The sequence below is a fragment of the Mustelus asterias genome, chromosome 9 (assembly GCF_964213995.1).
Source record: "Mustelus asterias chromosome 9, sMusAst1.hap1.1, whole genome shotgun sequence".
NCBI classification, from domain to species: Eukaryota; Metazoa; Chordata; class Chondrichthyes; order Carcharhiniformes; family Triakidae; genus Mustelus; species Mustelus asterias.
Genome location: NC_135809.1, coordinates 21,782,724 through 21,807,711, shown reverse-complemented (window position 1 = coordinate 21,807,711; position 24,988 = coordinate 21,782,724). Strand labels below are relative to the sequence as shown.

General features: G+C 42.7%; 1 protein-coding gene across 1 annotated transcript in view; it reads right to left on the bottom strand.

Moving 5' to 3' along the window:
* Window positions 1–24,988, bottom strand: part of ppfia2 (PTPRF interacting protein alpha 2) — a 411,670-nt gene that overhangs the window by 21,741 nt on the left and 364,941 nt on the right. Inside the window, exons 23-27 of the mRNA XM_078221160.1 lie at window positions 17,597–17,772; window positions 16,765–16,862; window positions 12,201–12,376; window positions 3,881–3,949; window positions 3,395–3,545 (exon numbers count right to left, since the gene is read on the bottom strand). Coding sequence (XP_078077286.1) covers window positions 3,395–3,545; window positions 3,881–3,949; window positions 12,201–12,376; window positions 16,765–16,862; window positions 17,597–17,772 — 670 coding nt within the window. The remainder of the gene's footprint in view (window positions 1–3,394; window positions 3,546–3,880; window positions 3,950–12,200; window positions 12,377–16,764; window positions 16,863–17,596; window positions 17,773–24,988) is intronic.

Genomic DNA, 24,988 nt, shown 5'->3' with positions numbered 1-24,988 from the left:
AATGACCCACGAGGGAGCGTTCATCAAACAAAGTTTATTTAAGAATACAGTTAACATATAACAATAACTTTTACCAATTACAAACAAGAAAAAAAAATCAGGATATTGTATTAACCTTAACAATTCAATGAAATGTTCAACCAAACTTCCCTATAAACATACACCTGCTACAGGTTCAGCACAGAAAATACGATTGCTCATGTGATGCTGGAATTTAGTTCTTTGGTTGGAGAATTGAAACTCTGACTTCCCAGCCTTGTAGCTTTTAGCAGCCCTCGAGGTATAGAAAATGCCACTATTGGTCTCTAGCTTGCAGCCAGCAGACCACTGCAACAGATAGAATTCTCAGTCCAGGAAGGCAAGAAGACCTGCTTCCTGCTTAGCTAGCAGAATTTACAGTACCAGGGAGAGAGAACCACTGCTTTTCAGTCTGATGTTCAAACACCTTTAAACTAAAATAGAAGCCAGCAGCCCAAAACGGAAAATGAAAGAACCCTTGTCACCTGACTTGTCAATCATTCTTCCTCCAACAATTCAGGGTCAGAAAAAAATCCCAGAAAGTACCTGAGGCCCAGAGTAAAAATAAACAAAACTGTTTAAACCATTGATGCAGCAATAAAAGGACTGCTAAGCAGGCAGTCAGTGCCACAATGAAAAAACCTGCTTACAATCTGCAGAGAATATAATTTAAAAAAAACATTTCTTAAAGGCACACTAGTGTCACACTTTAATGAGGTCAGCTGCTGAGTGTCCCTGGCAGAACTCATCCGAGTGTCATTCAGCATGTTGTTCCTGAATAGGTGCTGCTTGGTAGGACTGTTGATGACACATTCCATCCCTTTGCTGATGATCACATGTCGAATGATAGATTGGTAATTGGCTGGGTTGGATTTGTCCTGCTTTTTTGTGCATAGGACATACCTGGGCAGTTTTCCACATCACTGGGTAGATGCCAGTATTGTAGCTGTACTGGAACAGCTTGTTAAGGGTGCAGCTAATTCTGGAGCACAAGCCATACAAACTAGGGGCAAGAGTAGACCTTTTAGCTCATTGAGCTTGCTCCACCATCTAATAAGATCATGGCTCTTGCAGGAATGGCACTCTGCACTCGTGGCGGGACATCTTATGTGCAAATGAAACCTTTCCCCACCATAATGAGAACACTGAACATTGGCAGCTACCACCCTATTTACTCTTTCTCTGTTTTGGATTAGGTGTGCTGCTACTCCTGTACTCCCTACTCCCAAATCGCACTGTGTCAGGTGGTTTTTTTTCCCCAAGATTTTTTTGTTGCCTTAAATAAATATCTGATTTTGTTTTCTCACTTTGACCTGTTTTGTTAACTACACAGCCTTTGATAGGGCCAAATGTTCCCTTGAGTGCAGAAAATATGATCAAGTCTCCTGCACGGCTTCTGCAAAAACGTGATCCTGAATTAATTCATCTCTCGGTCCATATTCGCAAATCTCAGCAAGTCGATTAAAATCGGTAATGAAGTAATCTACAGTCTCTCCTGGTCTTTTGGTATGTCTATTGAATTTTGCCCTCTCTATAATGGTGTTTCTTCTAACAATAAAATAAGTGTTAAAGGCTTTGCTGACTTCTTCATTACATTAAAAAAAAGGGTACTGACCTGTCCTTTGCTATTCTTCTTTGCTAGTCCTGAAGTTGTCCTGTACCTGGTAAATCTATGACGCCAGTTCTGCCACATCTTGGTTGATCCAAGCCTTCCACATGATCGAAGCACTCTGATAAAGATAAGGTTTTCTCCATGGCCTTCCTTCATAGTAGCCTTTATCCGAGTTCTGTTGGTCTTTTTCTTTCCCACACAGTCCTTGTCCCACAATAATTTCTGTTGCTGCTTCTTCTAGTCACTGGGTTCTTCCAGTACCACCTGCAAGCCATTGTGGTGGTCTACTGCTTATTACATGGTCCTCCAGAGAAGTGTGTACTTGAGGACAATGAGGCTCTGGGAAGAGATAGCTGATCATGGAAGTAGGAGGAGCAGAAGATGTGAGAGGAGAAGTAAGAGAAAGCAGAGGGAATTGAGAAAAGAAGGCTGAGAGGAAACTTGATAAAGGTATTCAAGATCCTGTGGGGTATGGACTGGGTAAATAGTGAGAAACTGTTCCCTTTCAAGAGTATGTCAAGAGATAGAGTGCACAGATTCAAACTAATGGGCAAGAGGAGTTAAAGTGATGTGAGGAAATATTTTTTCACCCAAAGAGTGGTTGGAATGAACTCCCTGAAAGGGTGGTGGCAGGTTGAATCAAGGTAATGTAAAATGAATAGGATTCCTATCTGAAAAGAAAGATTGTGGCAGGGAAGTAGGTAGAATGCTCTTTCAGAAGGCCAGTGCAGGCTCGATGGTCCAAATGGCCTCCTTCTGCACTGTAAAGATCCTGTGATTCTGATTCTGTGACACTTAACAGAGAGGTGCCCTTATTTGTTGCAGGATGAGGTGGCCTCCCTCGCCATCCTCCAGGAAGAGGATCTCTCTCTCGCAGCCTCCAAAATTAGATCCAGATTGTCATTGATGAAGCAAAGGGAAGCTCTGTCCCGAATGCCAGGCCACCAGATTCCCTGTAGCATCTCCTTTCCCTCTGGTGAGACAGAAGGCTTTGGGACAGTCAGCAGAATTTTCCCTGAGGACACCCAGCAGCTTCTGTGATGATTGCTGTGAGGAATCCAAATGGGTCCCATATTTTATCTGACCTGCCTCCATTACCACTGCCACTTGCTTTAAGCAGACAGGAAACCCATCTTTCTATCATTGAGGACTTCCCAGGCCAAAATTCAATCAGTTTCCCACGGGAGACCTGGAAACAAACCTGCTTCAGTAGCAAACATTCAGTCCTTAGGCTCAAAATCTCCTCACTTTCACCTTCATCAGATGATTCTAGCATTTGCTGAGCCTGATATTACAGTCTAACTTAACCAGAATGCATTAATAGTGCAAACTGAGAAAATTTATAGCCGCAGTGTAACTGACCCTCAATCTGATGTGCGATATATAAATGAGGACACAGAGTACTCAACTGGTAAATCACAAAAAAGTTCAAAAGTGCAAGAAAGCCTGTGAAAACTTGCGATTGGCACAAAACAGACCAATTTACATGCCATACTTTCTGTGCTATTTGTGCATTACAGATGCACTGCAAACAGCTGTAAAATCCCCATGGGCTGTTGCAAAAATAGTGAAATATAAAGTAACACTTTAAATTGGGGTAACAGATAGCTATTATTTTGAGATCAATAGCCACAATACCATCTACTTTGAGGGAAGCCTAACACCTCCATTGGTTAAGAGAGAGGTTCAAATTGGATCTGGCAACAACAGTTGCTGGATATTTTGATAATTACAAAGGTACATGTGCAATTTAATAATACAAACCATCAGAGGATCTTTTTGTAGATGTGGTTGTTAATCTGAAACCTGCAGGAAGTGTTTCAGAGGATCCAGGCATCATGCTGATTCCATGAACTTCACGTGAAGGGAACTGTTTTCTCCAGGAAGGTCTTCGCTGAAAGTTTTTCTCATCATCCTTGTGATAATATATGTAAACAAAATGGTTGATAATAAATTAGATGGTTGTCTTTCCTTTCCTCACAGCTGAGTGTCAGGCAGGCAGAATGCACAGAGGTGCCTGCGATGTCCTTATCATGACTGAATTCTCCACATAAGGGTCTCAATTGGCATGATGGAGGTTGGAAGGTGGCAGGGACCCCACCCATTACTAGTCTACCAAATTAAATGCCCACCCTGCTTCTTAACTCACCAGGAGGGATGAGTTAAATACCACCTTCATGCATGTTTTTAAAATGGCTTCACTAACAATCATTGCTTAAAATCACAATATAGCATGGGGAAATTACTTACATCTTCAAGAGCTCTCTCTGTCCCGAGTGCAAGAAGGTTATTATATTCTCTTTCAAGGACCTGTCTTGCCTGAAGAAGAAGGAAGTATTTAATTAATCATTTTAAATCTGAATTGAATCAAATAATCATTTTAATATTCATGCAAGAGTTTAGTTTAGAATATGTATCAGTAAGGTTAAATTTAGGAAATCAAACCAGGCGTGAGCAAGAAAGCAGCAAAAGATTTTCCAGCATTTTCTGTTTTTGTTGTCAAAGATTTTTCTTCTTTTTTTATCATTTGCTGCAGGGTATACAGATGCTTGCAAAATAGTCCACAAAAAAGATTTAAGAAGTTTCAAGAAAACAATTGTCGTTTTTCTCAGGGTGGGTGGGATAAATACAAACACGGGTTATTTTCTTACCACCATACAAATGTTAGCTTTAGGAAAGAAAATTTGAAAATTTAATCAGAGATCTAACATAAATTGTTCATGCAGCAGTTTACATCTCCACATGAGCAGATATGTCATTGATGGTTATCACATTCAGGAGTAAGAGCTCAAGGAGAGAATGGTCAGAGGGCACCAAATGCATAGCCTGTGAACTATCAAAATGCCAACCTGACAGTGCCAACCTGTGCTGGGGGAAAAGGCAGGGGGCATTGCCTGGCCATGTCTCTCTCTCGTGGGGGCTATACTGACCTTTGCATCCCCGGAGGGAATCCCTCGACAAGTTCACACCTGAGTGAACCTGTTGTGAATCTCGCCGACGTGACGATATGGAAATCTCATGAGGGGGGAAAATCCAGTGAGGGGGGTGTTTAATTACATTTAATTTGATTAAAATGTATTGACATCATGTTTATGCCCATTATGGGCAAAGTCAGCAAACTGCAAATCTCATGAATGAATAAAAAAAGCCATTTTTTAAAAAAGGGTAGGGTTTTCTTCCCGTTCCCGCCAGCGGGATCTTCTGGTGATTACACCCACCGTGGGCTCTCAGTGGTGGAGGGCGCAAACAATGAGAAACCCCATTGACAGTGGCAGGATCAGAAGGTCCCGCTGCCAGACAATGGTGGGCTGACTGCTGACTCCACCGCTGCAAAACATGCCACGGAGTGGGGGTGTGGTGTGAGGGGGGGAGGGGGAGTGGAAGGTGAAAAATCCCACCCTATGTTTATTGTTGAGATGTGGTGGCATATTGGTAATGTCACTGGAATTAGTGATCCAGCAAACCCAGGCTATTGTTCTGGAGACATGGATTCAAATGCCACCTGGCAGCTGGTGGATTTAGGTTGAATTTATAATATTTGAAATTGAAAGCTAGATTCAGTAATTATGACCATTTGTGCAATCTACAATTTCTACACATCTACAGTTGTGACCAGGGGTGGCACAGTGGTTCGCACTGCTGCCTCACAGCGTCACGGACCCTGGTTTGATTTCCGGCTTGGGTCACTGTCTGTGTGGAGTTTTCACATTCTCCCCTTGTCTGTGTGAGTTTCCTCTGGGTGCTCTGATTTCTTCCCACAGTCCAAAGATGTGCGGGTTAGATTGATTGGCCATGCTAAATTGACCCTAGTTTCGGGGGGGGATTAGCAGGGTAAATATGTGGGGTTACAGTGATAGGGTGGGATTGTTGTCTTTGCAGGCCCAATGGGCCGAATGGCCTCCTTCGATACTGTAGGGATTCTATTCTATGTTGAAACGATCATAGACTGTTGTAAAAACCAACTGATTCACTAATTACCTGGTCTGGTCTACATGTGACATCAGGCCCACAGCGATGTGGTTGACTCTTAAGTGTCCGAACAAGGCAATTAGGGATGGGCAACAAATGCTGCCATGTCAGCAACACCAGGAAGTCACAGAGGTCACTGCCAGGAGTCTGGCCCTGAGGACCTGGATGCAGTGCCAGAAGTTCAATGCCCTTACACGATTGGTCAGTTAACACATCTTCAAATTTTATATCCTAGTGATTACTTCACCATATATACAAGCGCAAAGAAGTTAGAACTGTATAAAACACTAGTTAGGCCATAGCATTTTTAACATTCTTTTATGTGATTCTGGCAAGTCTCTTGAGAAGGTGGTGGTGAAACGTGTTCTTGAATTGCTGCAGTCCAACTGGCGCAGGTAGACCTCCAGTGATGTTAGGAAAGGAGTTCCAGGATTGCAATCCAATGACAGGTTAGAAATGGCAGGCGGATAAAGTTCCAAGTCAGAATGCTGTGTGGCTTGAGGGGAACTTACTAGTGGTGGAGTTCCCATGTGTTTTCTGCCCTTGTTTTTCGACATGGTAGGGATCACGGATTTATAAGATCCTTTTGAAGGAGCCCTGGCATGTTGTTGCAGTGCATCTTGTAGAAGGTGCACATTGTTGCCACTGTACATCAGTTGTGGAGGGAATGAATGGTTCAGCTAGTGGATGGGGTGTTGATTATTTCCAGTATTGTCTTGTATTGTATCTAGCATCTTGAATGTTGTTAGAGCCATACTTATCCAGACAATAGGAGAGTATGCCATCCTGACTCACTCCTTTGTAGATGTTGGACTAGCTTTGGGGAGTCAGAAAGTATTTATATGGCTAGCCCAGGTTATTTTCTGGTTGATATTAACCATCAGGATATTGCTGGTGGGGATTCAGCAAAGGTAATGTTTTTGAACGTCAAGGGGAGCTGGTTAGATTCTATCTTGTTGGTGATAGTAATAGTTGGTGTCAGCTTTGACAAAGGGTCATCTGGACTCAAAATGTCAGCTATTTCCTCTCCTAACAGATGCTGCCAGACCTGCTGAGATTTTCCAGCATTTTCTCTTTTGGATGTTGGTGATAGTTATTGACTGGCACTTGTGTGGCATGAATGCTACAAGCCCTGGCATGTTCAGCTCAAGCCTGAATGTTGTCCAGGCCTTGCTGCAAATGGAAATGGACTGCTTCAGTATTTGAGCAGTTGCAAATGATATTGAACTCTGTGCAATCATCAATGAATATTTCCACTTTATGATGGAGGGAAGGTAATTGGTAAAGCAGCTGAAAATGGTTCGGCTAGGACACTACCCTGAGGAATTCCTTCAGTGATGTCTTGGGGCTGAGATGATTAGCCTCCAACACCGCAACCATCTTCCTTGACTCCGAATGGAACACTTTCTCTCTGATTCCCATTGACTTCAGGTTTGCTTGGGCTCCTTTATGCCACACTAGGTCAAATGCTTCCTTGAATTCAAGAAGAGTGACTCTAACCTCACCTCTTGAGTTCAACTCCTCTGTCCATGTTTGGACTAAGGCTGAAATGAGGACAGGTGTCGAGTGGCAGGTAAACTGAATATTAGTGATCAGGTTATTGTTTGTAAATGAGGCTTAATAGTACTATTAATGACATCTTCAAACAACTTGCTGAAAATAGAGAATGTACTAATGAGGAGGTAGTTGACCAGACTGGATTTGTCCTGCTTTTTGTGGGCAGGACATACTTGGGCAGCATGACCAAGTAGATGCCAATGTCGTAGCTAGACTGGTATAGCTTGAACCAGGGCGTAGTCAATACCATCTTTCAGTACTATTACTGGGATGTTGTCAAAACACAAAAGCTATGATGCAACTAGTACCTTCAGCCATTTCATGACATCACATGGACTGAATGAAATTGTAGTATCAAGGGTTAGCTGATGGGTAAAGCTAATGTATGACGTAAATGATGATGTACCCCTGACATCAGTCAGTTATGTGTTAGACTCTCTCAAAAAAAGAGGTTAGAATCATGCCTAGGAGCAATATGCCTACTTTGTAATGTGGTTAGAGGTAGTATTAGTGGACAAATGTTAAGCAGATACCAGAGTAAGTCTACCGTCCCATGCCTAGAGTCCAAGGTAGTAGAATCTATCTCAGAACATGGTGGCAGCTGATATAAAAGATACAGCAGTGTTTCTAAAGGAACCGCAGAGTGAAGAAATCTTTGAAAGCAGCTTGAGAATTTTCAATGGAAGAAGGAGGCACACTGGAGAGAGGTAACAATGGCCATACCTAGTGAGCAGTCCCTGTTCTTGTTCCGCCTGTTTTTTGCCTTGAGGCCCCAGAGAGAGACCAGCAGTAGGAGTTACGGAAACACTATATTCTCTGGTACCGAGCAGTATCAGGTGTTCAAGAGAAGGAGCAAAAGCTTCATGTTAGTTCCTTTTTTTAATGCAGTAGGTCCAGTAGCAGACAACTTTCTCCTAAGGCAGGATGTACATGAGTCCACCATGGATTTTGACTCCATTCTTAAAGCCGTTGACACCTATTTTAGCTCAAGGCAAAACTTAGTAATTGAATAAGCATGTTTTAGGCAGCGCTCATAATGCTGGGGAATGACTGAATTTTTCCTAACCGATCTTTATCGCCTCGTTAGATGGGGATACTGAAGGACAGACTAACCCATGATACAGAGCCATGGGTGGCTAGGATGAGAAACTCTCTGACTTTCTTGTGACCACAGATGATCTTACTTTGGATCAAGTGGTCCAGTATGCAAGGCAGACTAAGCTTAGAACATTTAATCGGGCTGTTATTTGTGGTGAATCCGAGGCTTTGCATGATTCTGTGGATTTGGTAGTTGCATAAGCAGCAGCCAAATTCATAAGGAAGCCCGCTAAACCAAGTAAAAGGGCAGGAAAGTCCACTTTGCCAGCCATTTTGAGATACTTGTATTGAGGCACGAAAATCTAACATAGTCAGCAAGACTGCCCAGCAGGGTCATAGAATGCTTCTAATGTGATAAAACTGGACATTTCAAGCATTTCTGCAAATCTAGCAATTTCAATCAAAGTCAAAGATCAGCAAGTATATATGCATCTGATAGGACATCATAATTTGCACAATGGGACACTTTATCAGCATATTTGTCAGCATTGCTAGAAAGCAGAGTGTAGGTTACAGGATGACTGAACTGCAAGGAGAACAAAGACTTTTGAGTGAAAGATGGATCTAAAGGAGAAGACTGAAGAGAATCGACCTTTGGATCCTCTGGGGCCAGAAGGGAAGAACTCAGGGTGATCTGTGAAACGTGTTGCTCCCTCAAAAGACTCCGTGAAGAAGCTTCAGAAGTGAAATCATCTTCAACTCCAAGGATGACTGTTACAGCTGTGTCCTCCACTGCTGTATCAAAAACTGAAAACGCACTGAAGATCTGAGATTTCAATTAACTTAGACGGTGAAGGAAAAAAATGGCAATATTCCATAAGCTTTTCAGGAAAAGAAGAATAGATGATGTCCCAGTGATATTTTGGGATGACTGTCTACTTTCTATAGGCATTCGGAAGAAAGCCATATTTCTCTGCATCAACAGGTAAACAGTTTAAAATAACGCACCTGCAAGTTGGAATTTGATGCCTTTGAATAGTGCTGATGGTGATCCCTGGTGCTGCTGAAAATGTTTTAGCTTTGTGTGTTTAAGAGAGGATTCTAATTGGAGTGGCAAAGTCTAAAATAGGAGGTCATGTGTGAAATCAGCACTGAATATTGCATGATGTCATAATCTGCCCATGCTACATACTTCTGGTACACAAACACTCACACTATTGCCCTCCACAGCATGGCAATTGGTGTGGACCATTCTGGAAGTGGTCAAGAGCAATTCAATGCCATTTTTAACATTAATTAGCTCCTGTAATGCTGAAACAATGAACAGTACTGAGCTGAGTTTTTCGGCCAATATCAGCCCACAGGAATTTACATGAACATCTTAAAGAATAAAAGCAAGATGTGACATTATGTTACAATTCTTGAATATTTAAAAATTGGCAGTGATTGAATTCACATTTTGGTTGCTTTATATTGATCAATATGTTTGAAATAACATTAATGCCAGAAACGAACACTCCTAGATTAGGGATAGCAAAGGCCGGGTGCACACTGAAATCAGCAACCAAAATTCAACTGACTGCACTCACTGATCATCCTTACTTCTTACCAGAGAAAACATGCCAATTTAATAATGATTTTGCTTGAACATAAACAATATTGTCGGAACAATCTTAAATACCAAAAGTTCGTGAAGGACAGTCGAGAAGAAAAGGAAAGCGTACAAAAGGCTCAGAGAGCTTGGCGAAGATAGGGATTTAGAAGAGTATACGGCTTGTAGGAAGGGACTAAAGAAGGAAATTAGGAGAGCCAGAAGGGGTCACGAGAAGGCCCTGGCAGGTAGGATTAAGGAGAACCCTAAAGCGTTCTATAAATATGTGAAGAGTAAAAGGATGAGATGTGACGGAATAGGACCTATAAAAGGTGAAGGCGGGAAAGTCTGTACGGAACCAGTAGAAATGCCTCGGTTTTCACAGAGGAGAAGGACCTGGGTGGATGTACTGCGGGCGTGCGGTGGACTGAAAGGATTGAGTTTGTGGACTTTTAGAAAGAGGTTGTGCTGGAATCTTTGAATGGCATCAAGATAGATAAGTCGCCGGGTCCGGATGGGTTGTACCCCAGGTTACTGTGGGAGGCGAGGGAGGAGATTGCAGAACCTCTGGCGATGATCTTTGCGTCGTCAATGGAGACGGGAGAGGTGCCGGAGGATTGGAGGATTGCGGATGTGGTTCCTATTTTCAAGAAGGGGAATAGGGATAGCCCAGGTAATTACCGACCGGTGAGTCTAACCTCAGTGGTTGGTAAACTGATGGAGAAGATCCTGAGGGACAGGATATATGAGCATTTAGAGAGGTTTAGTATGCTCAAGAATACTCAGCATGGCTTTGTCAAGGGCAGATCGTGCCTTACGAGCCTGGTGGAGTTCTTCGAAAATGTGACTAAACACATTGACGAAGGGAAGGCGGTAGATGTGGTTTATATGGATTTTAGCAAGGCGTTCGATAAGGTCCCCCATGCAAGGCTTCTAGAAAAAGTGAGAGGGCATGGGATCCATGGGGCTGCTGCCCGGTGGATCCAGAACTGGCTTGCCCAAAGGAGGCAGAGAGTGGGCATAGATGGGTCTTTTTCTAAATGAAGGTCGGTCACCAGTGGTGTGCCCCAGGGATCTGTTCTGGGACCCTTGCTGCTTGTCATTTTCATAAATGACCTGGATGAGGAAGCGGAGGGATGGGTTGGTACGTTTGCCGACGACACGAAGGTTGGTGGGGTTGTGGATAGTCTGGAGGGATGTCAGAAGTTACAGAGGGACATAGATAGGATGCAAGACTGGGCGGACAAGTGGCAGATGGACTTCAACCCAGATAAATGCGTCATGGTCCATTTTGGTAGGACAAATGGGATGAAGGAGTACAATATAAAGGGAAAGACCCTTAGTACGGTAGAGGATCAGAAGGACCTTGGGATCCCGGCCCATAGGACTCTGAAATCGGCCCCGCAGGTGGAGGATGTGGTTAAGAAGGCATATGGTGTGCTGGCCTTTATCAATCGAGGGATTGAGTTTAGGAGTCCGGGGATAATGATGCAGCTACATAAGACCCTCGTCAGACCCCACTTGGAGTACTGTGCTCAGTTCTGGTCGCCTCACTATAGGAAGGATGTGGAAAAGATTGAAAGGGTGCAGAGGAGATTTACAAGGATGTTGCCTGGATTGAGTGGCATGCCTTATGAGGATAGGCTGAGGGAGCTCGGTCTTTTCTCCTTGGAGAGACGAAGGATGAGAGGAGACCTAATAGAGGTGTATAAGATGTTGAGAGGCATAGATCGGGTGGACTCTCGGAGGCTTTTTCCCAGGGTGGAAATGTCTGCTATGAGAGGACACAGGTTTAAGGTGCTGGGGGGTAGGTACAGGGGAGATGTTAGGGGTAAGTTTTTCACACAGAGGGTGGTGGGCGAGTGGAATCGGCTGCTGTCAGTGGTGATGGAGGCGAACTCAATAGGGTCTTTTAAGAGACTCCTGGATGAGTACATGGAGCTTAATAGGATGGAGGGTTATAGGTAGGTCTCGAAGGTAGGAATGTGTTCGGCACAACTTGTGGGCTGAAGGGCCTGTTTGTGCGGTAGTTTTTCTATGTTTCTATGACAGACTGAGCATAATTGTGTTCTCCTAATGCTAGCTTAAGTATTAGAAGCCAAAAGGACAGTTTATAAATGCAATATTATCCTACCTTAATGCAGTAATATTTTCCAATGTGTAAGAGTGAAACTATACTTTAAAATGAAGGGGTTGAAAAAAATGCCTAAAATATTTCATGATGTGGAGATGCCGGCGTTGGACTGGGGTAAGCACAGTAAGAAGTCTCACAACACCAGGTTAAAGTCCAACAGGTTTATTTGGTAGCAAATTGCTCCGAAAGCTTATGGTATTTGCTACCAAATAAACCTGTTGGACTTTAACCTGGTGTTGTGAGACTTCTTACTAAAATATTTCAGGCAAGGCTAAGTTTACCTGTGTATTTTGTGTGGGAATTTGAAGTATTAACGCCAAACTGTTGTAGTCAAAGTTTTCATCCAAGGCCAGGAGTGCTCCGTGAACACCACTTTCCATGAGGTTGTTTGCATAGTCACGAAGGCCGATGGATAGGATCCACCTGATGACACGATCATTGCTCCATACGATTGCATCTAAAAACATAAAAATGTAATATGAGCATACACTTTATTTTCCAAATTTTAGTTAGATTTAATTCTTAACTTTAAGGGTAAAGACTCTTCTGTTTAATGTATGCTGCAAAATTATGTACCCTGACTTTCAAATGCTTTAAATTTTTCTCTGGCTTTGTTATGTCTCAACATAGTGCACATCAGTCTTCTTTCATGTCAAAATTGGAACGCAACGTAAAATTCAGCCATGGAGTTACAGGTGCACTCCTGCTGCTCCTGGCTCCATAGGAACTTTTAAACTAATGTATCTGACTTTGGGCTCAATGTTGTTCCCTCTCATGGGGTGATTAACTTCACTAAAAGGTCCTTTAATAGGCATTATATCCCGATTACACATAGTTAAATAGACATAATGCAATTTTCAGGCAGCCATCCAGGGCTTCTAGACACTAACCACCCACCTACATAAATTTAGAAGTGGGATGAATCTGCCTAATTCAGGCATAGGAAGGCCCATGGCAAAATACTTTGCACATATTTTACACCCAATAGTTGGGTGCAACGCAAACCAATTTCTACTGAAGACAGAAAGCAGTTTCAGAAACTGATTATGCAGGGTTATCTAGTGGCCAGAATTTACAAAAGTGGAGTAGAAAACGTTGACATCATCATTTATAATTGTAAATACTGACAGAAAAATGTAACCAAAATTTGGGACAGCAGAAAGTAGGGCTTATAGAGAGGAATTTTGACACACATGGCATGCAGTTGATCCTTAAATGTTGGATAAGGTGTTATTAGAGCTTGTTGGGAGGTTATTGTGCAGCATGAGGCTCTGCTCCTAAGGAAGCTGACATGGTCTGCACAGGCACTATATGAACTAATCTTTTCCCCACAATTATCAGGAGAACTCACATGTATTGGGATGACAACAAAGCTGTGTGATAGAACTATTGGGGAAGGGTTTTACGGCCTCGCTCAGGCAAGACCGGAAATTCCTGGCCGAGGTCAACAGAGATTTCTGTTGTCAGACCCTTGCCCGCCACAGAATTGGAGCAGGCGAGGAGGAAGAGTTCTGGCCATACAGTTTTATCATGTTATTAATATTTGTATCATACGGTGAGCAAAGATGGATTCCAGCGAGAAAGACTCTCGGGAAAGGACATACTACCTGTGGCTAACAAAGGAATTAAAGATAGTATCAAATTGAAAGAAGAGGCAGACAATGTAACTCCTCTATTCGAGAAAGAAGGGAGGCAGAAAGCAGGGACTAGTGAGCATGGTTTTGTGAAAGGGAAATCATATTTGGCTCATTTATTGGAGCTTTTTGAGGAAGTGCAAGCAAAATGGATAAAGAAGAAGCTGTGAATGTGGTATACTAAGATTTCCAGAAGGAATTTGACAAGTTGCCACACAAAACAAGAGCTCATGGTGAAAGGAGTATCATGTTAGAATGACAGGGGATTGGTTCGCTAATAAGAAACAGATTAGGCATATGGGTGATTTTTGGGTTGGCGAGATGTGACAAGTGTAGTGCTGCAGGGATCATTGTTAAGGCCTCAAATATTTATAGAACATAGAACATAGAACAGTACAGCACAGAACAGGCCCTTCGGCCCACGATGTTGTGCCGAGCTTTATCTGAAACCAAGATCAAGCTATCCCACTCCCTATCATCCTGGTGTGCTCCATGTGCCTATCCAATAACCGCTTGAATGTTCCTAAAGTGTCTGACTCCACTATCACTGCAGGCAGTCCATTCCACACCCCAACCACTCTCTGCGTAAAGAACCTACCTCTGATATTTACAATCTATATTAATGACTTAGATGACAGGATCAAATGTATGGCTGTTAAATTTGCAAATGACACAAAGATAGGTAGAAAAGTAAGTTGTGAAGAGGACATAAGGGGGTGATTCTCTAGCCTCGTGCGCCCTGGCACAAATTGTGTTATGGCCGGAGAATCGAGCAAGATGGGCCAAATGCAATTTGCATCAGGAAGAACCCTTTTGGGACTCTTCCTGTCCCCTGTGCATGGTAATCCCATGGCATGAGCACCAAATGCTCTGTTCTCACTGGCAGCAGTGGCAGGTGTACGACATTGCCCCTTGGGCAATGCCAGGGGACACAGGCTGGCACAAGCAGGGTGCCTATGCCCAAGGGGCACCACCCCCCCCCACGCTGCCCGACCCCCTGGGGGGGGGGGGGGCAAATTGCTCCCCCCTAGTTATTTTTTGGGAGAGTTCAGCCTAAGTTGTCTGGAAAGGGATATAGACAGGTTAAGTGAATGGGCAAAAAATTGGCAGATGGAGTATAATGTGGGAAAATGTGAACTTGACTACTTTGGCAGGGAGAATCAAAAAGTAGCATATGATTTAAATGGAGATAGATTGAATACAGAAGAATCTGGGTGTCCTGGTTCATGAATCACAAATAGTGTACAGGTACACCAAGTGGTTAGGAAGGCAAATGGAAACTGGAATGGATTTATAAAAGTAGGGTTATTTTGTTCCAGTTGTATAGGGTACTGGTGAGACCACATCTAGACTCTTGTGTACAGTTTTGGTCTCCTTATTTGCATTAGGAGCAGTTCAAAGAACGTTCACTTGATTGACTCCTGGGATGAGGGAGTTATCCTTTGAGGAAAGATTGGGCTTAAATCCACTGGAATTGGGAAGAATGAGAGGCGATATAAGATACTAAGGGGACTTGACAGAGTGCACGCTGAGAGGATGCTTCTTCTTGCTGGAGAAACCACGGCCATGATTCTTCCATCCCGCCAAACTAATGTTTTAGTGCAGCGGGCTGGGAGAATTGCGTGGGGAGCGTTGCGCAGGATTCACGTGAGAGTTCGTGCCCCGCAAGCTTCTCTCTCTATGCCGGATTTCCGTGCTGGAAATTGGCAGGGAGGTGGGGCTAGCATTTAAATTCTATTTTAAATATCATTTAAATGCTATTAGCAGGCCCAGGACAGAATTCTCTGGGCCCGTTCACCTCTCCCACCCCGCCAGAGTGTTTCGCTCCAGCGGGAATTATACAAGCTCCCCACTTTCGGGGAACTAGCGGCCTGGCCCCACTGGAGTCAAGGGGGGGCAATTGGGTCCCCCCAGGGGGTCAGGCGGCAGGGGGGGTGGTGCCCTTGGGCATAGGCACCCTGGTTGTGCCAGCCTGTGCCCCCGACACTGCCCAAGGGGCAAAGTAGCCATGCCCAGGGGGCACCTTGGCACTGCCGATCGGCCATAGGGCAGTGCCAAAGGGGTGGGACATATGGCAATGGGCCTGATGGGGGCAGGACCTAGGATTGGTGGGGGCGTGGGGATCGCACTGCCACTCTGCCATTGGGATTAATGGGAGCAGGAGGGAGGCCAGCGATCGTGGGGGAGTGAGGGAAATTTGCACTGCTGGGGGGGTGGGTGGAGATCGGGGTGGGGAGGTGGTCAAGACTGGCCTGGGAATGGTTGGAGGGCAATCAAACCGTGGGGGGTTGGGGAGGCAGCACTGCGGGGGTCCTGAGCTGGTCAGCGATTGAGCTGGCCAGCAATCGGAAGGCTGACTGTTTGGGGCCACTGCGCATACACTGAGACCTGCTGGTTTCAGCCTCCCAAGCGGGAATACTGAAATCTAATGATATTCATGCTAGTGGCCTCTGCATTACACAGAGTGTGGGAGATTCTAGTGTGAATTCTCAATGCAAAAATCAACGTGAATTATTCCAGTTTTCCTGCTAATTCAACACTTAGAATTTTTTTGAGAGAATTCCATCCTAGAACTGGGACCGAGGCTACGATCCAAAACTAGGTGACACAATTTAAAAATAATAGGTGTCCCATTTAAGATGAAGATGAGGTGAAATCTTTTCTCTCAGAGGGTCATGAGTCTGTGGAACTCTCGTCCCAAAGTGTGTTGGACGCAGGGTCATTGAATATTTTTAATGCTGAATTAGATGGAATCTTTATTGACAAGGGAGTAAAAGGGTATAGGCTGAGGGTTGGAAGGAAAGTTGAATTGAAGCCGCAATCAAATCAGCCATGATCTTACTGAATAGCAGAGCAGCCTCAAGTGGCCGAATGGCCTACACCTGTTCCTAATTCATAATTTTGTATGTTTATAAAGAAGTTTTAAAAATATATATGGTGTTTATCAAGGTAATGTAAGTATTTCTAAAGATTGACTACCTTATATATCCATATACAAAGATAAGAGACAAATGCACACAGTCATCTTTCTTCTGTTTGTTCATGGGATGTGGGTATTGCTGGCCAGCTCATCCCTAATTGCCCTTGTTTTGTCTCATTGAAGAATACCACACACTAATTCACATATCACCAATGTATAATTCCCTTTTGAACAAAGTATTAGCTGTTCCATGTATCACTTATTTATAAACTGCAGTAATAGATCTCTCACCTTTAATTTCATGTTGGCTTAATTCTCTTCTCTTTTCCAGTTCTTTTCGGTCATAGTTCAGCCGCTTCAAGCACATAATACCATATTGTAAACTTGTTCTAAATAAGAGCAATACAACAATATTTGTAATTGTTTGCAAGGCATTTTCAAAACAAATTAATAAAACGTTAAAAGGCAATTTGTCAGACAAATGTTTATAATATTTTGGCCTTGAAAATCTGAGGCCTTTGATCATGGTTACATGTTGGGATCTTCCTGTCGATGACCTCTGATGCTTATCCCAACAAAGCGCAAGTGTTTTGTAGGATCATGGAACTTAAATAAACCAGGTGGATGTTCACACCATTATGGCGCATCTTAGGAACTCGTCATATTATCAAGGTTGCAAATTGCAGAGTAGTGGGGTTGGTCCCTATTGGCAGGTGATTTAAAAATGTAGCCAGTATTTTTCAAATCTTTGGGGGCCTAGACTACAATCCAGAGGCATCACAACCATCTGTGGGCTTGCTGGTCTGTTTTCACATGGTGTACTGGGCTGCTGCACTCATGCCTGGCTTGGATGACTGGAACTGTTGATCTAGCTGGCATTCTTTCCTTCCTAGTTTTGTCTTTGATGTCAGTGACCTTGTTTAAAACAGTAGAAGCTCTACCATAGAATGCAATGGCATAGTGTATCTGGGGCCTTGGAAAACTTTTGGTAGGAATATACTGGAAGGGCTACAGATTTTATCTTCTTCAAATCAACCCAGGAATGAATTTAATAAAAGACTTGTACATCTGCAATATAGTATATTTTATGCCTGGACAGAGTTTTTTTTAAGATCAAGCATACCGATGAAAGCTATCCACCATTTTTAAGTGAATACGAAGATCCTTCTTTGTCAAATGATCCAGCATTCTTGCGTCCACCAGGCACTCCATGAAGTAGCTGCGGTACTGAGGTAATCCTAGACTAGGAAGCCATTCATTACCAATCCATTCGTGATTCATGTCACCATAAGCCAATGTCTGATGGAAAATGCAAGAACTGGTTTATTTAAATTCTCTTGGGCCATGGTTATTTGACCATCAAAAAGGTTTTAAAATACACAAACATTTGCTCGCACGTGACCATGCTTCCTTGTGTTTCCTAATTTTAGCAAAAACATAAGTAAATAATAGCAGTATGTCAACAAATAGCATTACAGAGATATTTCTGAATGTTTAGTATTATTACGATAAATTCCAGCCTTTTAAGGATAGATTAACAAACATGAATGCAAAGCAGAAAAACGATTATTAACACCATTAGTAAGGAACCTGAGCAGCATTTCATAGCAACGCATTGAAAAAGTAGATATTCTACTCCTGGTCAAATCTAAAATTAGTGGGTAGGGTTTTTCACTTGATAACATTCTGGTGGATATTTGTTGGAGTGAAATTTCCACCACACCAGCTTGTTAGACTATTTTGCATATTTTGTACTGGTGGAGTGTAGCCTGTTGTAATGCAATATATTTGGTAATATCTCTAGTTTACTGGAAATGTTTTACAATTAGAAAAAAAAGCCTTAGCAAAGATAGTTGATATAGGTTAAAGCCATTCTTTAATTTACAAATTACCTGGAATCCTGGATGCCAAAAACGCATAGGCATTTCTAGATCCAACATTACTAGGGCACAAATGATAGAAAATAAATCTAACAATATACTTTTATCATTTGTATGCCATTATAAAGAACCAACCTTTTGGGCATTTTGGAACAGCAAACATCTAACAGATATATTGCATTCTTTTGAGGTGAGGCTGGGTATGCAGTGTAACCTCACTGGAAAATTCTATCCATTCCATTTAAAAGATGGAAAAATTTTTTTTAATGTATAAGAATGTACAAGTGGAGAAACAGATTTTTTTTTACATCTCTGAAATTAGTGAATTTCACTTGAACAAAGGGAATGGGAGAATAACATGGAAGAGGATAGAAAGGAAGTATACACTCTTTACTGTCTGTATTCAATTCATGGCAACTCTAAACTATGTGCTGTTCATATTTTGTGTGCACACAGAATTTTGTACCTGGGAATACCCATGCAAAGTGACACCTAAGCTTATGTTTGCTGTGTATTTATTGTTAATGCTTAGACAAATGAAGCATGAGAAACAACACCCCAGAAAGAAGGAAATATAAATGTCAAAAACTGACATTTTTTTTACTCCATGAGAACCAAATCTGACTCCTTAATGAGTACTCTGAAGACAAGTCTACTAGAAGTGCAGCAGAGAGAATTGAAATGTTGCCAACTCCTAACTATGCCAGGTCTGGTCTTTGCACCATCATCCAAACATGGCCCGATAAGTTAGAGGGAATTATCTTTGTGATAACCTGCGTAGCCTGCATGGGGAAATCACTAATTGACCTCCCAGTTGGACTCGTTGAATATGAGCTGCCTGGGGATTGGTAATTAGACATCCAGGTGGAGCTCATATACTGCACCCTGTATAAAGCAAGACCCTAAGAGGGCCCAATAACATTTTAGTCCCAGTTGGGACCTGTTGTGTTCAACACAGGCTTGTGGTCATTGTTTATTTTCATTTTGTGCAATAAAAACATGGTTGCTTCACAGCCGACTCCTGGAGTTATTATAGACATGGATGAAAGGACCTCTCAGGTCAGTAATTTTCTTGTCCCACTGTTGGGTTATGCTGAGTAGTTGGTACACCAGGCTCAACTAGGAATACCAGTACTCAGTCCAGTAGACCCAGCCGGGAGTCTAGTGTGGGTCTTGACATGAACCCATAATAAAAAAGAAGTGTGTTCATTACAGGAAAGCTAAATGGTTCATTCTACATTATCCTAACAGAATTAGAATTCCCTCCTAATCTTAGACACCTTCCCAGTGTTAGGAGTACAGATTCTTGATAGGCTTTCTGCAGAACTGGGATTGGAATAGCCAACAGAATAACCCAACAGATTCTCAGCCCATGTCTTCCACTACTCTTTAGTACATGCAGATAACAAACCATTACTCTAAGTGCACTGAAACTAGAAATGCTGGTTCATTTATATTTATTCTACTAAAACAAATAGTTCGCAGCTCAAGAAATGTTTGTAGAATCAGTTAATCATTGAGGAGTGAACCATTTAAGCACTAAAATCTTCAAACTGAATTATGTATTTTAGCATGCATTACCTGAGCCCAACTGCCTTCTTCAGACTCCTTAGGGATTACCAGAAAGTACAGTTAATAAAAATCAAGTAATAAAATGCAGAGTTAACAGGTAATATAATTCTCAAATAAAAGGAGTAAAATATGCATTAGTTTCACAAGACTTCAGTCAAATTATAATGAAAATAGCTTTGATCCTGAATTTTAACACCTAAAAGGTTCTTTCAAAATGATACTGTACTTTTCAGTATATTAAAAAAATGTAAATACTATTACACATTTACATGGGATTGCATGGAATTACATAGGATATATGACACAGTGACAGGTCATTCAACCTAACAACCTAATCACTTGTGCCTCCTCCATCTTTTCTCAGCTAATTCTACCATTGTAAACATATATTCCCTTTTCCCTCAAATTTGTGTCTATCTTCCCTTTATATGCTTCTAATTTATTCACTGCAACCACTCCCAGGTTCCACATTCTTAACACTCTTTGGGTAAGGAGTTTCTTCTGATTTCCTTATTGGATTTCTTGGTGATTATCTTATATTGATGACCTCTAGTTATTCTCTTCCTCAGATAAGAAACATTCTCCAACCTTGCTGGGGTTCTCTGGTCCCGCTGCAATGAATAGAGATATGGCTGAACGCTAAATTCTCTGTTCTCACTGGCAGTGGTGGTGGGGTGTCCAACATCAGAGAATTCCAGCCACTGTATTCACTTTTCAAAACCTTTTAGAAATTTAAAGACCTCAAAGGTCACACCTCAACCTTCTTTTTTCAAGCGAAAAGAGGCCCAGCCTGCCAATTCTATCCTGATATGTATACCCACACATTTCTGGTATCCTTGTAAATTTTCACCACACCCTCTCCAGTGCCTCTGTATCCTTTCTTGGCAACTTGAACTGCAGATAAGTGTGGTCAAACTAAAGTTCGATACAGATTTAGTACAACTTTCACTACTTTTACATTCTATTTTATTCTATTCTATTCTACATTCTATAAATAATGATAGTGCTTAGTTTACTTATTTAAAAAGCCCTGGTAACATTTGACACAATGTTTATTTGGTGTATTTGTTCTCCAAGATCCCTTTGTTCCTGTACCCTGTCTAAACTTGCACCTTCATGTAATGTGACTCCCTTCTTCCTATTAAAATGTAGTACCTCACATTTATCTGTGTTGAACTTCACTTAAGCAAAAACTACCCTATTCAGGCATATTCAGCTTGCACACATTACACTCATGCTCCATCAGCATTCCATATATCATTCAATAGGAATAAACAAGCTTATTACCCATGGAATGGCAATCCAAACCAGTAAGAAACAAACATGCATGAGTTATCACTTGACAAAGCATGTAGCATTTTAAAAGTATTCTCAATTTGCCAGTTATTTCTCCAGAAATTGTTTTTTTGTCTGAGTTATCTCATTAGGCTTTCAAATAGTCCTAAGGTAAATTATATACTTCAGAATTCAGATTCTGTGAATCATGCATAATATTAACCATCATTTTTGTAGGTTGCTTAAGAATATTTTTGGTAAAAGATAAAGTAAAGTTTATTTATTAGTCACAAGTCAGCAATGAAGTTACTGTGAAAATCCCCCAAGTCACCAGACTCCGGCACCTGTTCAGATACACTGAGGGAGAATTTATCATGGCCAATCCACCTAACCAGCACGTCTTTCAGATTGTGGGAGGAAACCGGAGCACCCAGAGGAAACCCACGCAGACACAGGGAGAATGTGCAAACTCCACACAGACAGTGACCCGAGCCGGGAATCGAACCCAGGTCCCTGGTGCTGTGAGGCAGCAGTGCTAACCACTGTACTACCGTGCCGCCACTGTGAACAAATAGAATTTACTATTTTTTTTATCATGGCCACACATTAATAAGTAAGTTTCCAAACTGAGATTTCAATTAGATTATCACTCTGAGGGAGATGAAAGCATCAGAGCGAACATTGACATCATAGAAGGGGAAAAGAATGAATCTGATCTTTTACAAATTTGTACATAGTTATGATCCAGCATCATAGTCAAACATTAAGTGCATCACTGCAGAACAATCTAGAGTGAATTTTAGATTACTGTGCTGCTCAGTTGATTAGATGTTCACAACTGTAGTACACATTAACTGCAGAGTAGAACATAATTCTAATTTCTTACCATTTTCAACATTTTAAAAAGAGCTGATTATGACTTATGATATAATACTTCACAGAAAGAAATCTTGAGGATAACAATTATATAATTACATCTTGGATGGCCTTAATAACTTTGGTTGGAATTCTCTCATGGCGGGTTTGGTGGCGGGCAGGTGAATCTAGTGGGAGGCAAAAAGTCAGAAACCTGCTGGCGTAAAATCACGTTGCAATTCTCCCAACACGGGTAGATGGCAGGTCAGTCATCCTACTGGCAGGTGGTGCGAATGCTATTTACTTTCATTTCCATCTCATAAATGCTCATTAAAACAGCTGCTTGCCTATCAGGCTTTCCAATCTGGCATCATGTCAGCGGGAAATCATGTTGGTGTTAAACATGATTGATAAAGACTGGCATGCACAAGATGGCTCTCAGTTCACGAGAGACTTCGAGGTGAGCACAACACTACCATAGTGCTGCGCTGATGATGCACTGTTAACCTCTATGCCAAGACAGATCGGTTCCTGCCTCCATGAGAGCTGGTCTTCATGGGCAGCAGAGTGCTGCTGGACCCATGGACCATCCTGTGTCACAATTTTGGTTTAGTACCGCATCTGGGGTTGGGGAGTGCACAGGTCTCCTTCCCTCTTTTCCCACTGCCACACAACAGTGTCTATCTGGATAGCACTGTGCCGTGGAATTCATGCAGCCACCGCAACAATGATCCAAAGTCTGACCAGGGATGGAGTATGAGGAGAGGGAGTGGGGTGTTCCGGTGACCTGATGAAAACACAGAGCAATATGGAAGAAGGATAATGCAAGCATTTTCATTTGTGATACACCCGGATGGGCACTATGCAACTCTGCAAGGAGCATTTCCCTCCCTGCACAGGGACGACTATCCTCTCTCCCCATAGGATGATGCCATTCTCGCAACTAAGTTCATCTTTCATATGTGGTATGGCTTCACATCTTCAGAGATCATTTCATTCTGCCAACCTACCAATATTTTGAGTCTTATCTTTGATAATGGTGGGTCTCTGCTGGTCCAAAATTTTATTTGCTGTGCTGACATTGGTAAAGTGTCTAGGAAATTCATTCCCTCATGATTTCTTGCAGTACTGGGAGAGGTGGTCTATTCTCTGGCAGTGGAAAATGACTGAGCGCATCAGCGTTGGCTATTTGTGTCTCTGGTCAGTGTTCAAGTGTGTATTCAACGGCCAGTAAAATCAGTGTCCAGCACTGAATCCTGGCTGATGCAATAGATGGGATAGCCTTGTCCACCTTGAATAGATTCAACAGTGGCTTGTGGCCCGTCACAGTAGCAAAATGTCTTCCGTAGACATACTGGTGGAATTTTTTCACTCCATACACGACAGACAGCCCTTCTTTTTCTATTTGCAAATAACCTTTCTCAGCTTCTGAAAGGGTTCTTGAAATGTATGCAATGGGCCTCTCAGACCCATCATCCATTCTGTGAGACAAAACTGCCGCAATGCTGTATGGGGAGGTGTCACATGTCAGTAGTAAATTCTTGGATGGATCAAAATGTACCAGTAGACAGGGTGACTGTAATAGTTGCTTGACATTAAATGCTTCTTTCTGTGGTGCTTTCCAGAGCCATCTCTGGTGTTTCTTCAGTAACTGAGCCAATAGTGCTGACAGGTTTGGCAGGAAACACCCGTAATAATTAACCAACACCAGGAATGACTAAGATCAGAGACATTTCTAGGGACCGATGCCTCTTTTATTGCCCTCACTTTATTCTCATAGGATGCAATCCCTAGGCATCCATATGGTAGCTGAGGTAAGCTACTTCGCTGGCCTAGAAAGCGCATATTTCCCTTTTTAGGTGAACTCCCGCCTCTGAAATTTTAGCACTTCTTCAAGATTAGTCAAATATTCTTCTTCAGTTGCACCAGTAATCAATATGTCATCCAAATATACAATGATGCATGGCCAGTCCTATAATAAACCATGGTTCCCTGAAATATGGCGCAAGCTGATGATACACCAAAAGGCAAGCGTGTATACTGATATAATCCTTTATGGGTGTCACATAACATAGAAGATAGGAGCAGGAATAGTCCATTTGGCCCTTCGAGTCTGCTGTGCTATTCATTATAATCATGGCTGATCACCAACTCAATAGGCTGATCCTTCCTTGCCCCCAAATCTTTTGGTCTGTCTCATCCCGAACTCCTTCTTGAAAACGTACAGGGGGCGATTTTACCACTTTGCCCTGCCCAATCACATGAAAGCCGAGAAATCAGGTTAGCACCCGATTTCTCGCCTCTTGTGATCTTACTAGCATCGGGTATCTGGCGCATTCAGCCTCTCGCCCATTTTGGGAGATTGAATAAATTATTTAAATATATTTAAAACCTAATTTGAATGAAATTATCGAGCCTGGGATGCAATTGTCTGGGCTTACTTGCCTTTGTGGCCTCGCCGGGAGAGGATCTCTCTGGCGAGGAGTGCCTTTGGACCCCATGAATGGGGGCCAGTTGTGATGGCCTTGCCGGTAGAACCGGAGGTCATTGAGGCCAAGGGGGGTGCCCCTTGGGCAATGCCAGCCTGGCACCCTGGCAGTTTCCACCGGGTACTAGGCAGTGCCAGGGGTGGGGTCTGTGGGGGTGGGGCCTATGGGGGAAGGGTCTGATGGGGCTGGCCTATGGGCCTACAAGGGGTGGGGCCAGGCCCACTGTCACTCTGCATGCAATCGGTGGGGGGGGGAGTGGTGATTGGTCTAGGCAGTGCGAGAGGGCAGGAGCGATCAGTCTGGATGGCGGGGGGACGCTCGTGATCGGCTGTGGGGCCCAGGATAGCTGGGGGGAGGATTCGTTCAGGCTGGTTGCAACAGCAGAGAGCTGACAGATCTCTCAGACCTGTCAGCTGTCTGCTGGTTGCCCTGGTGCATATGCAA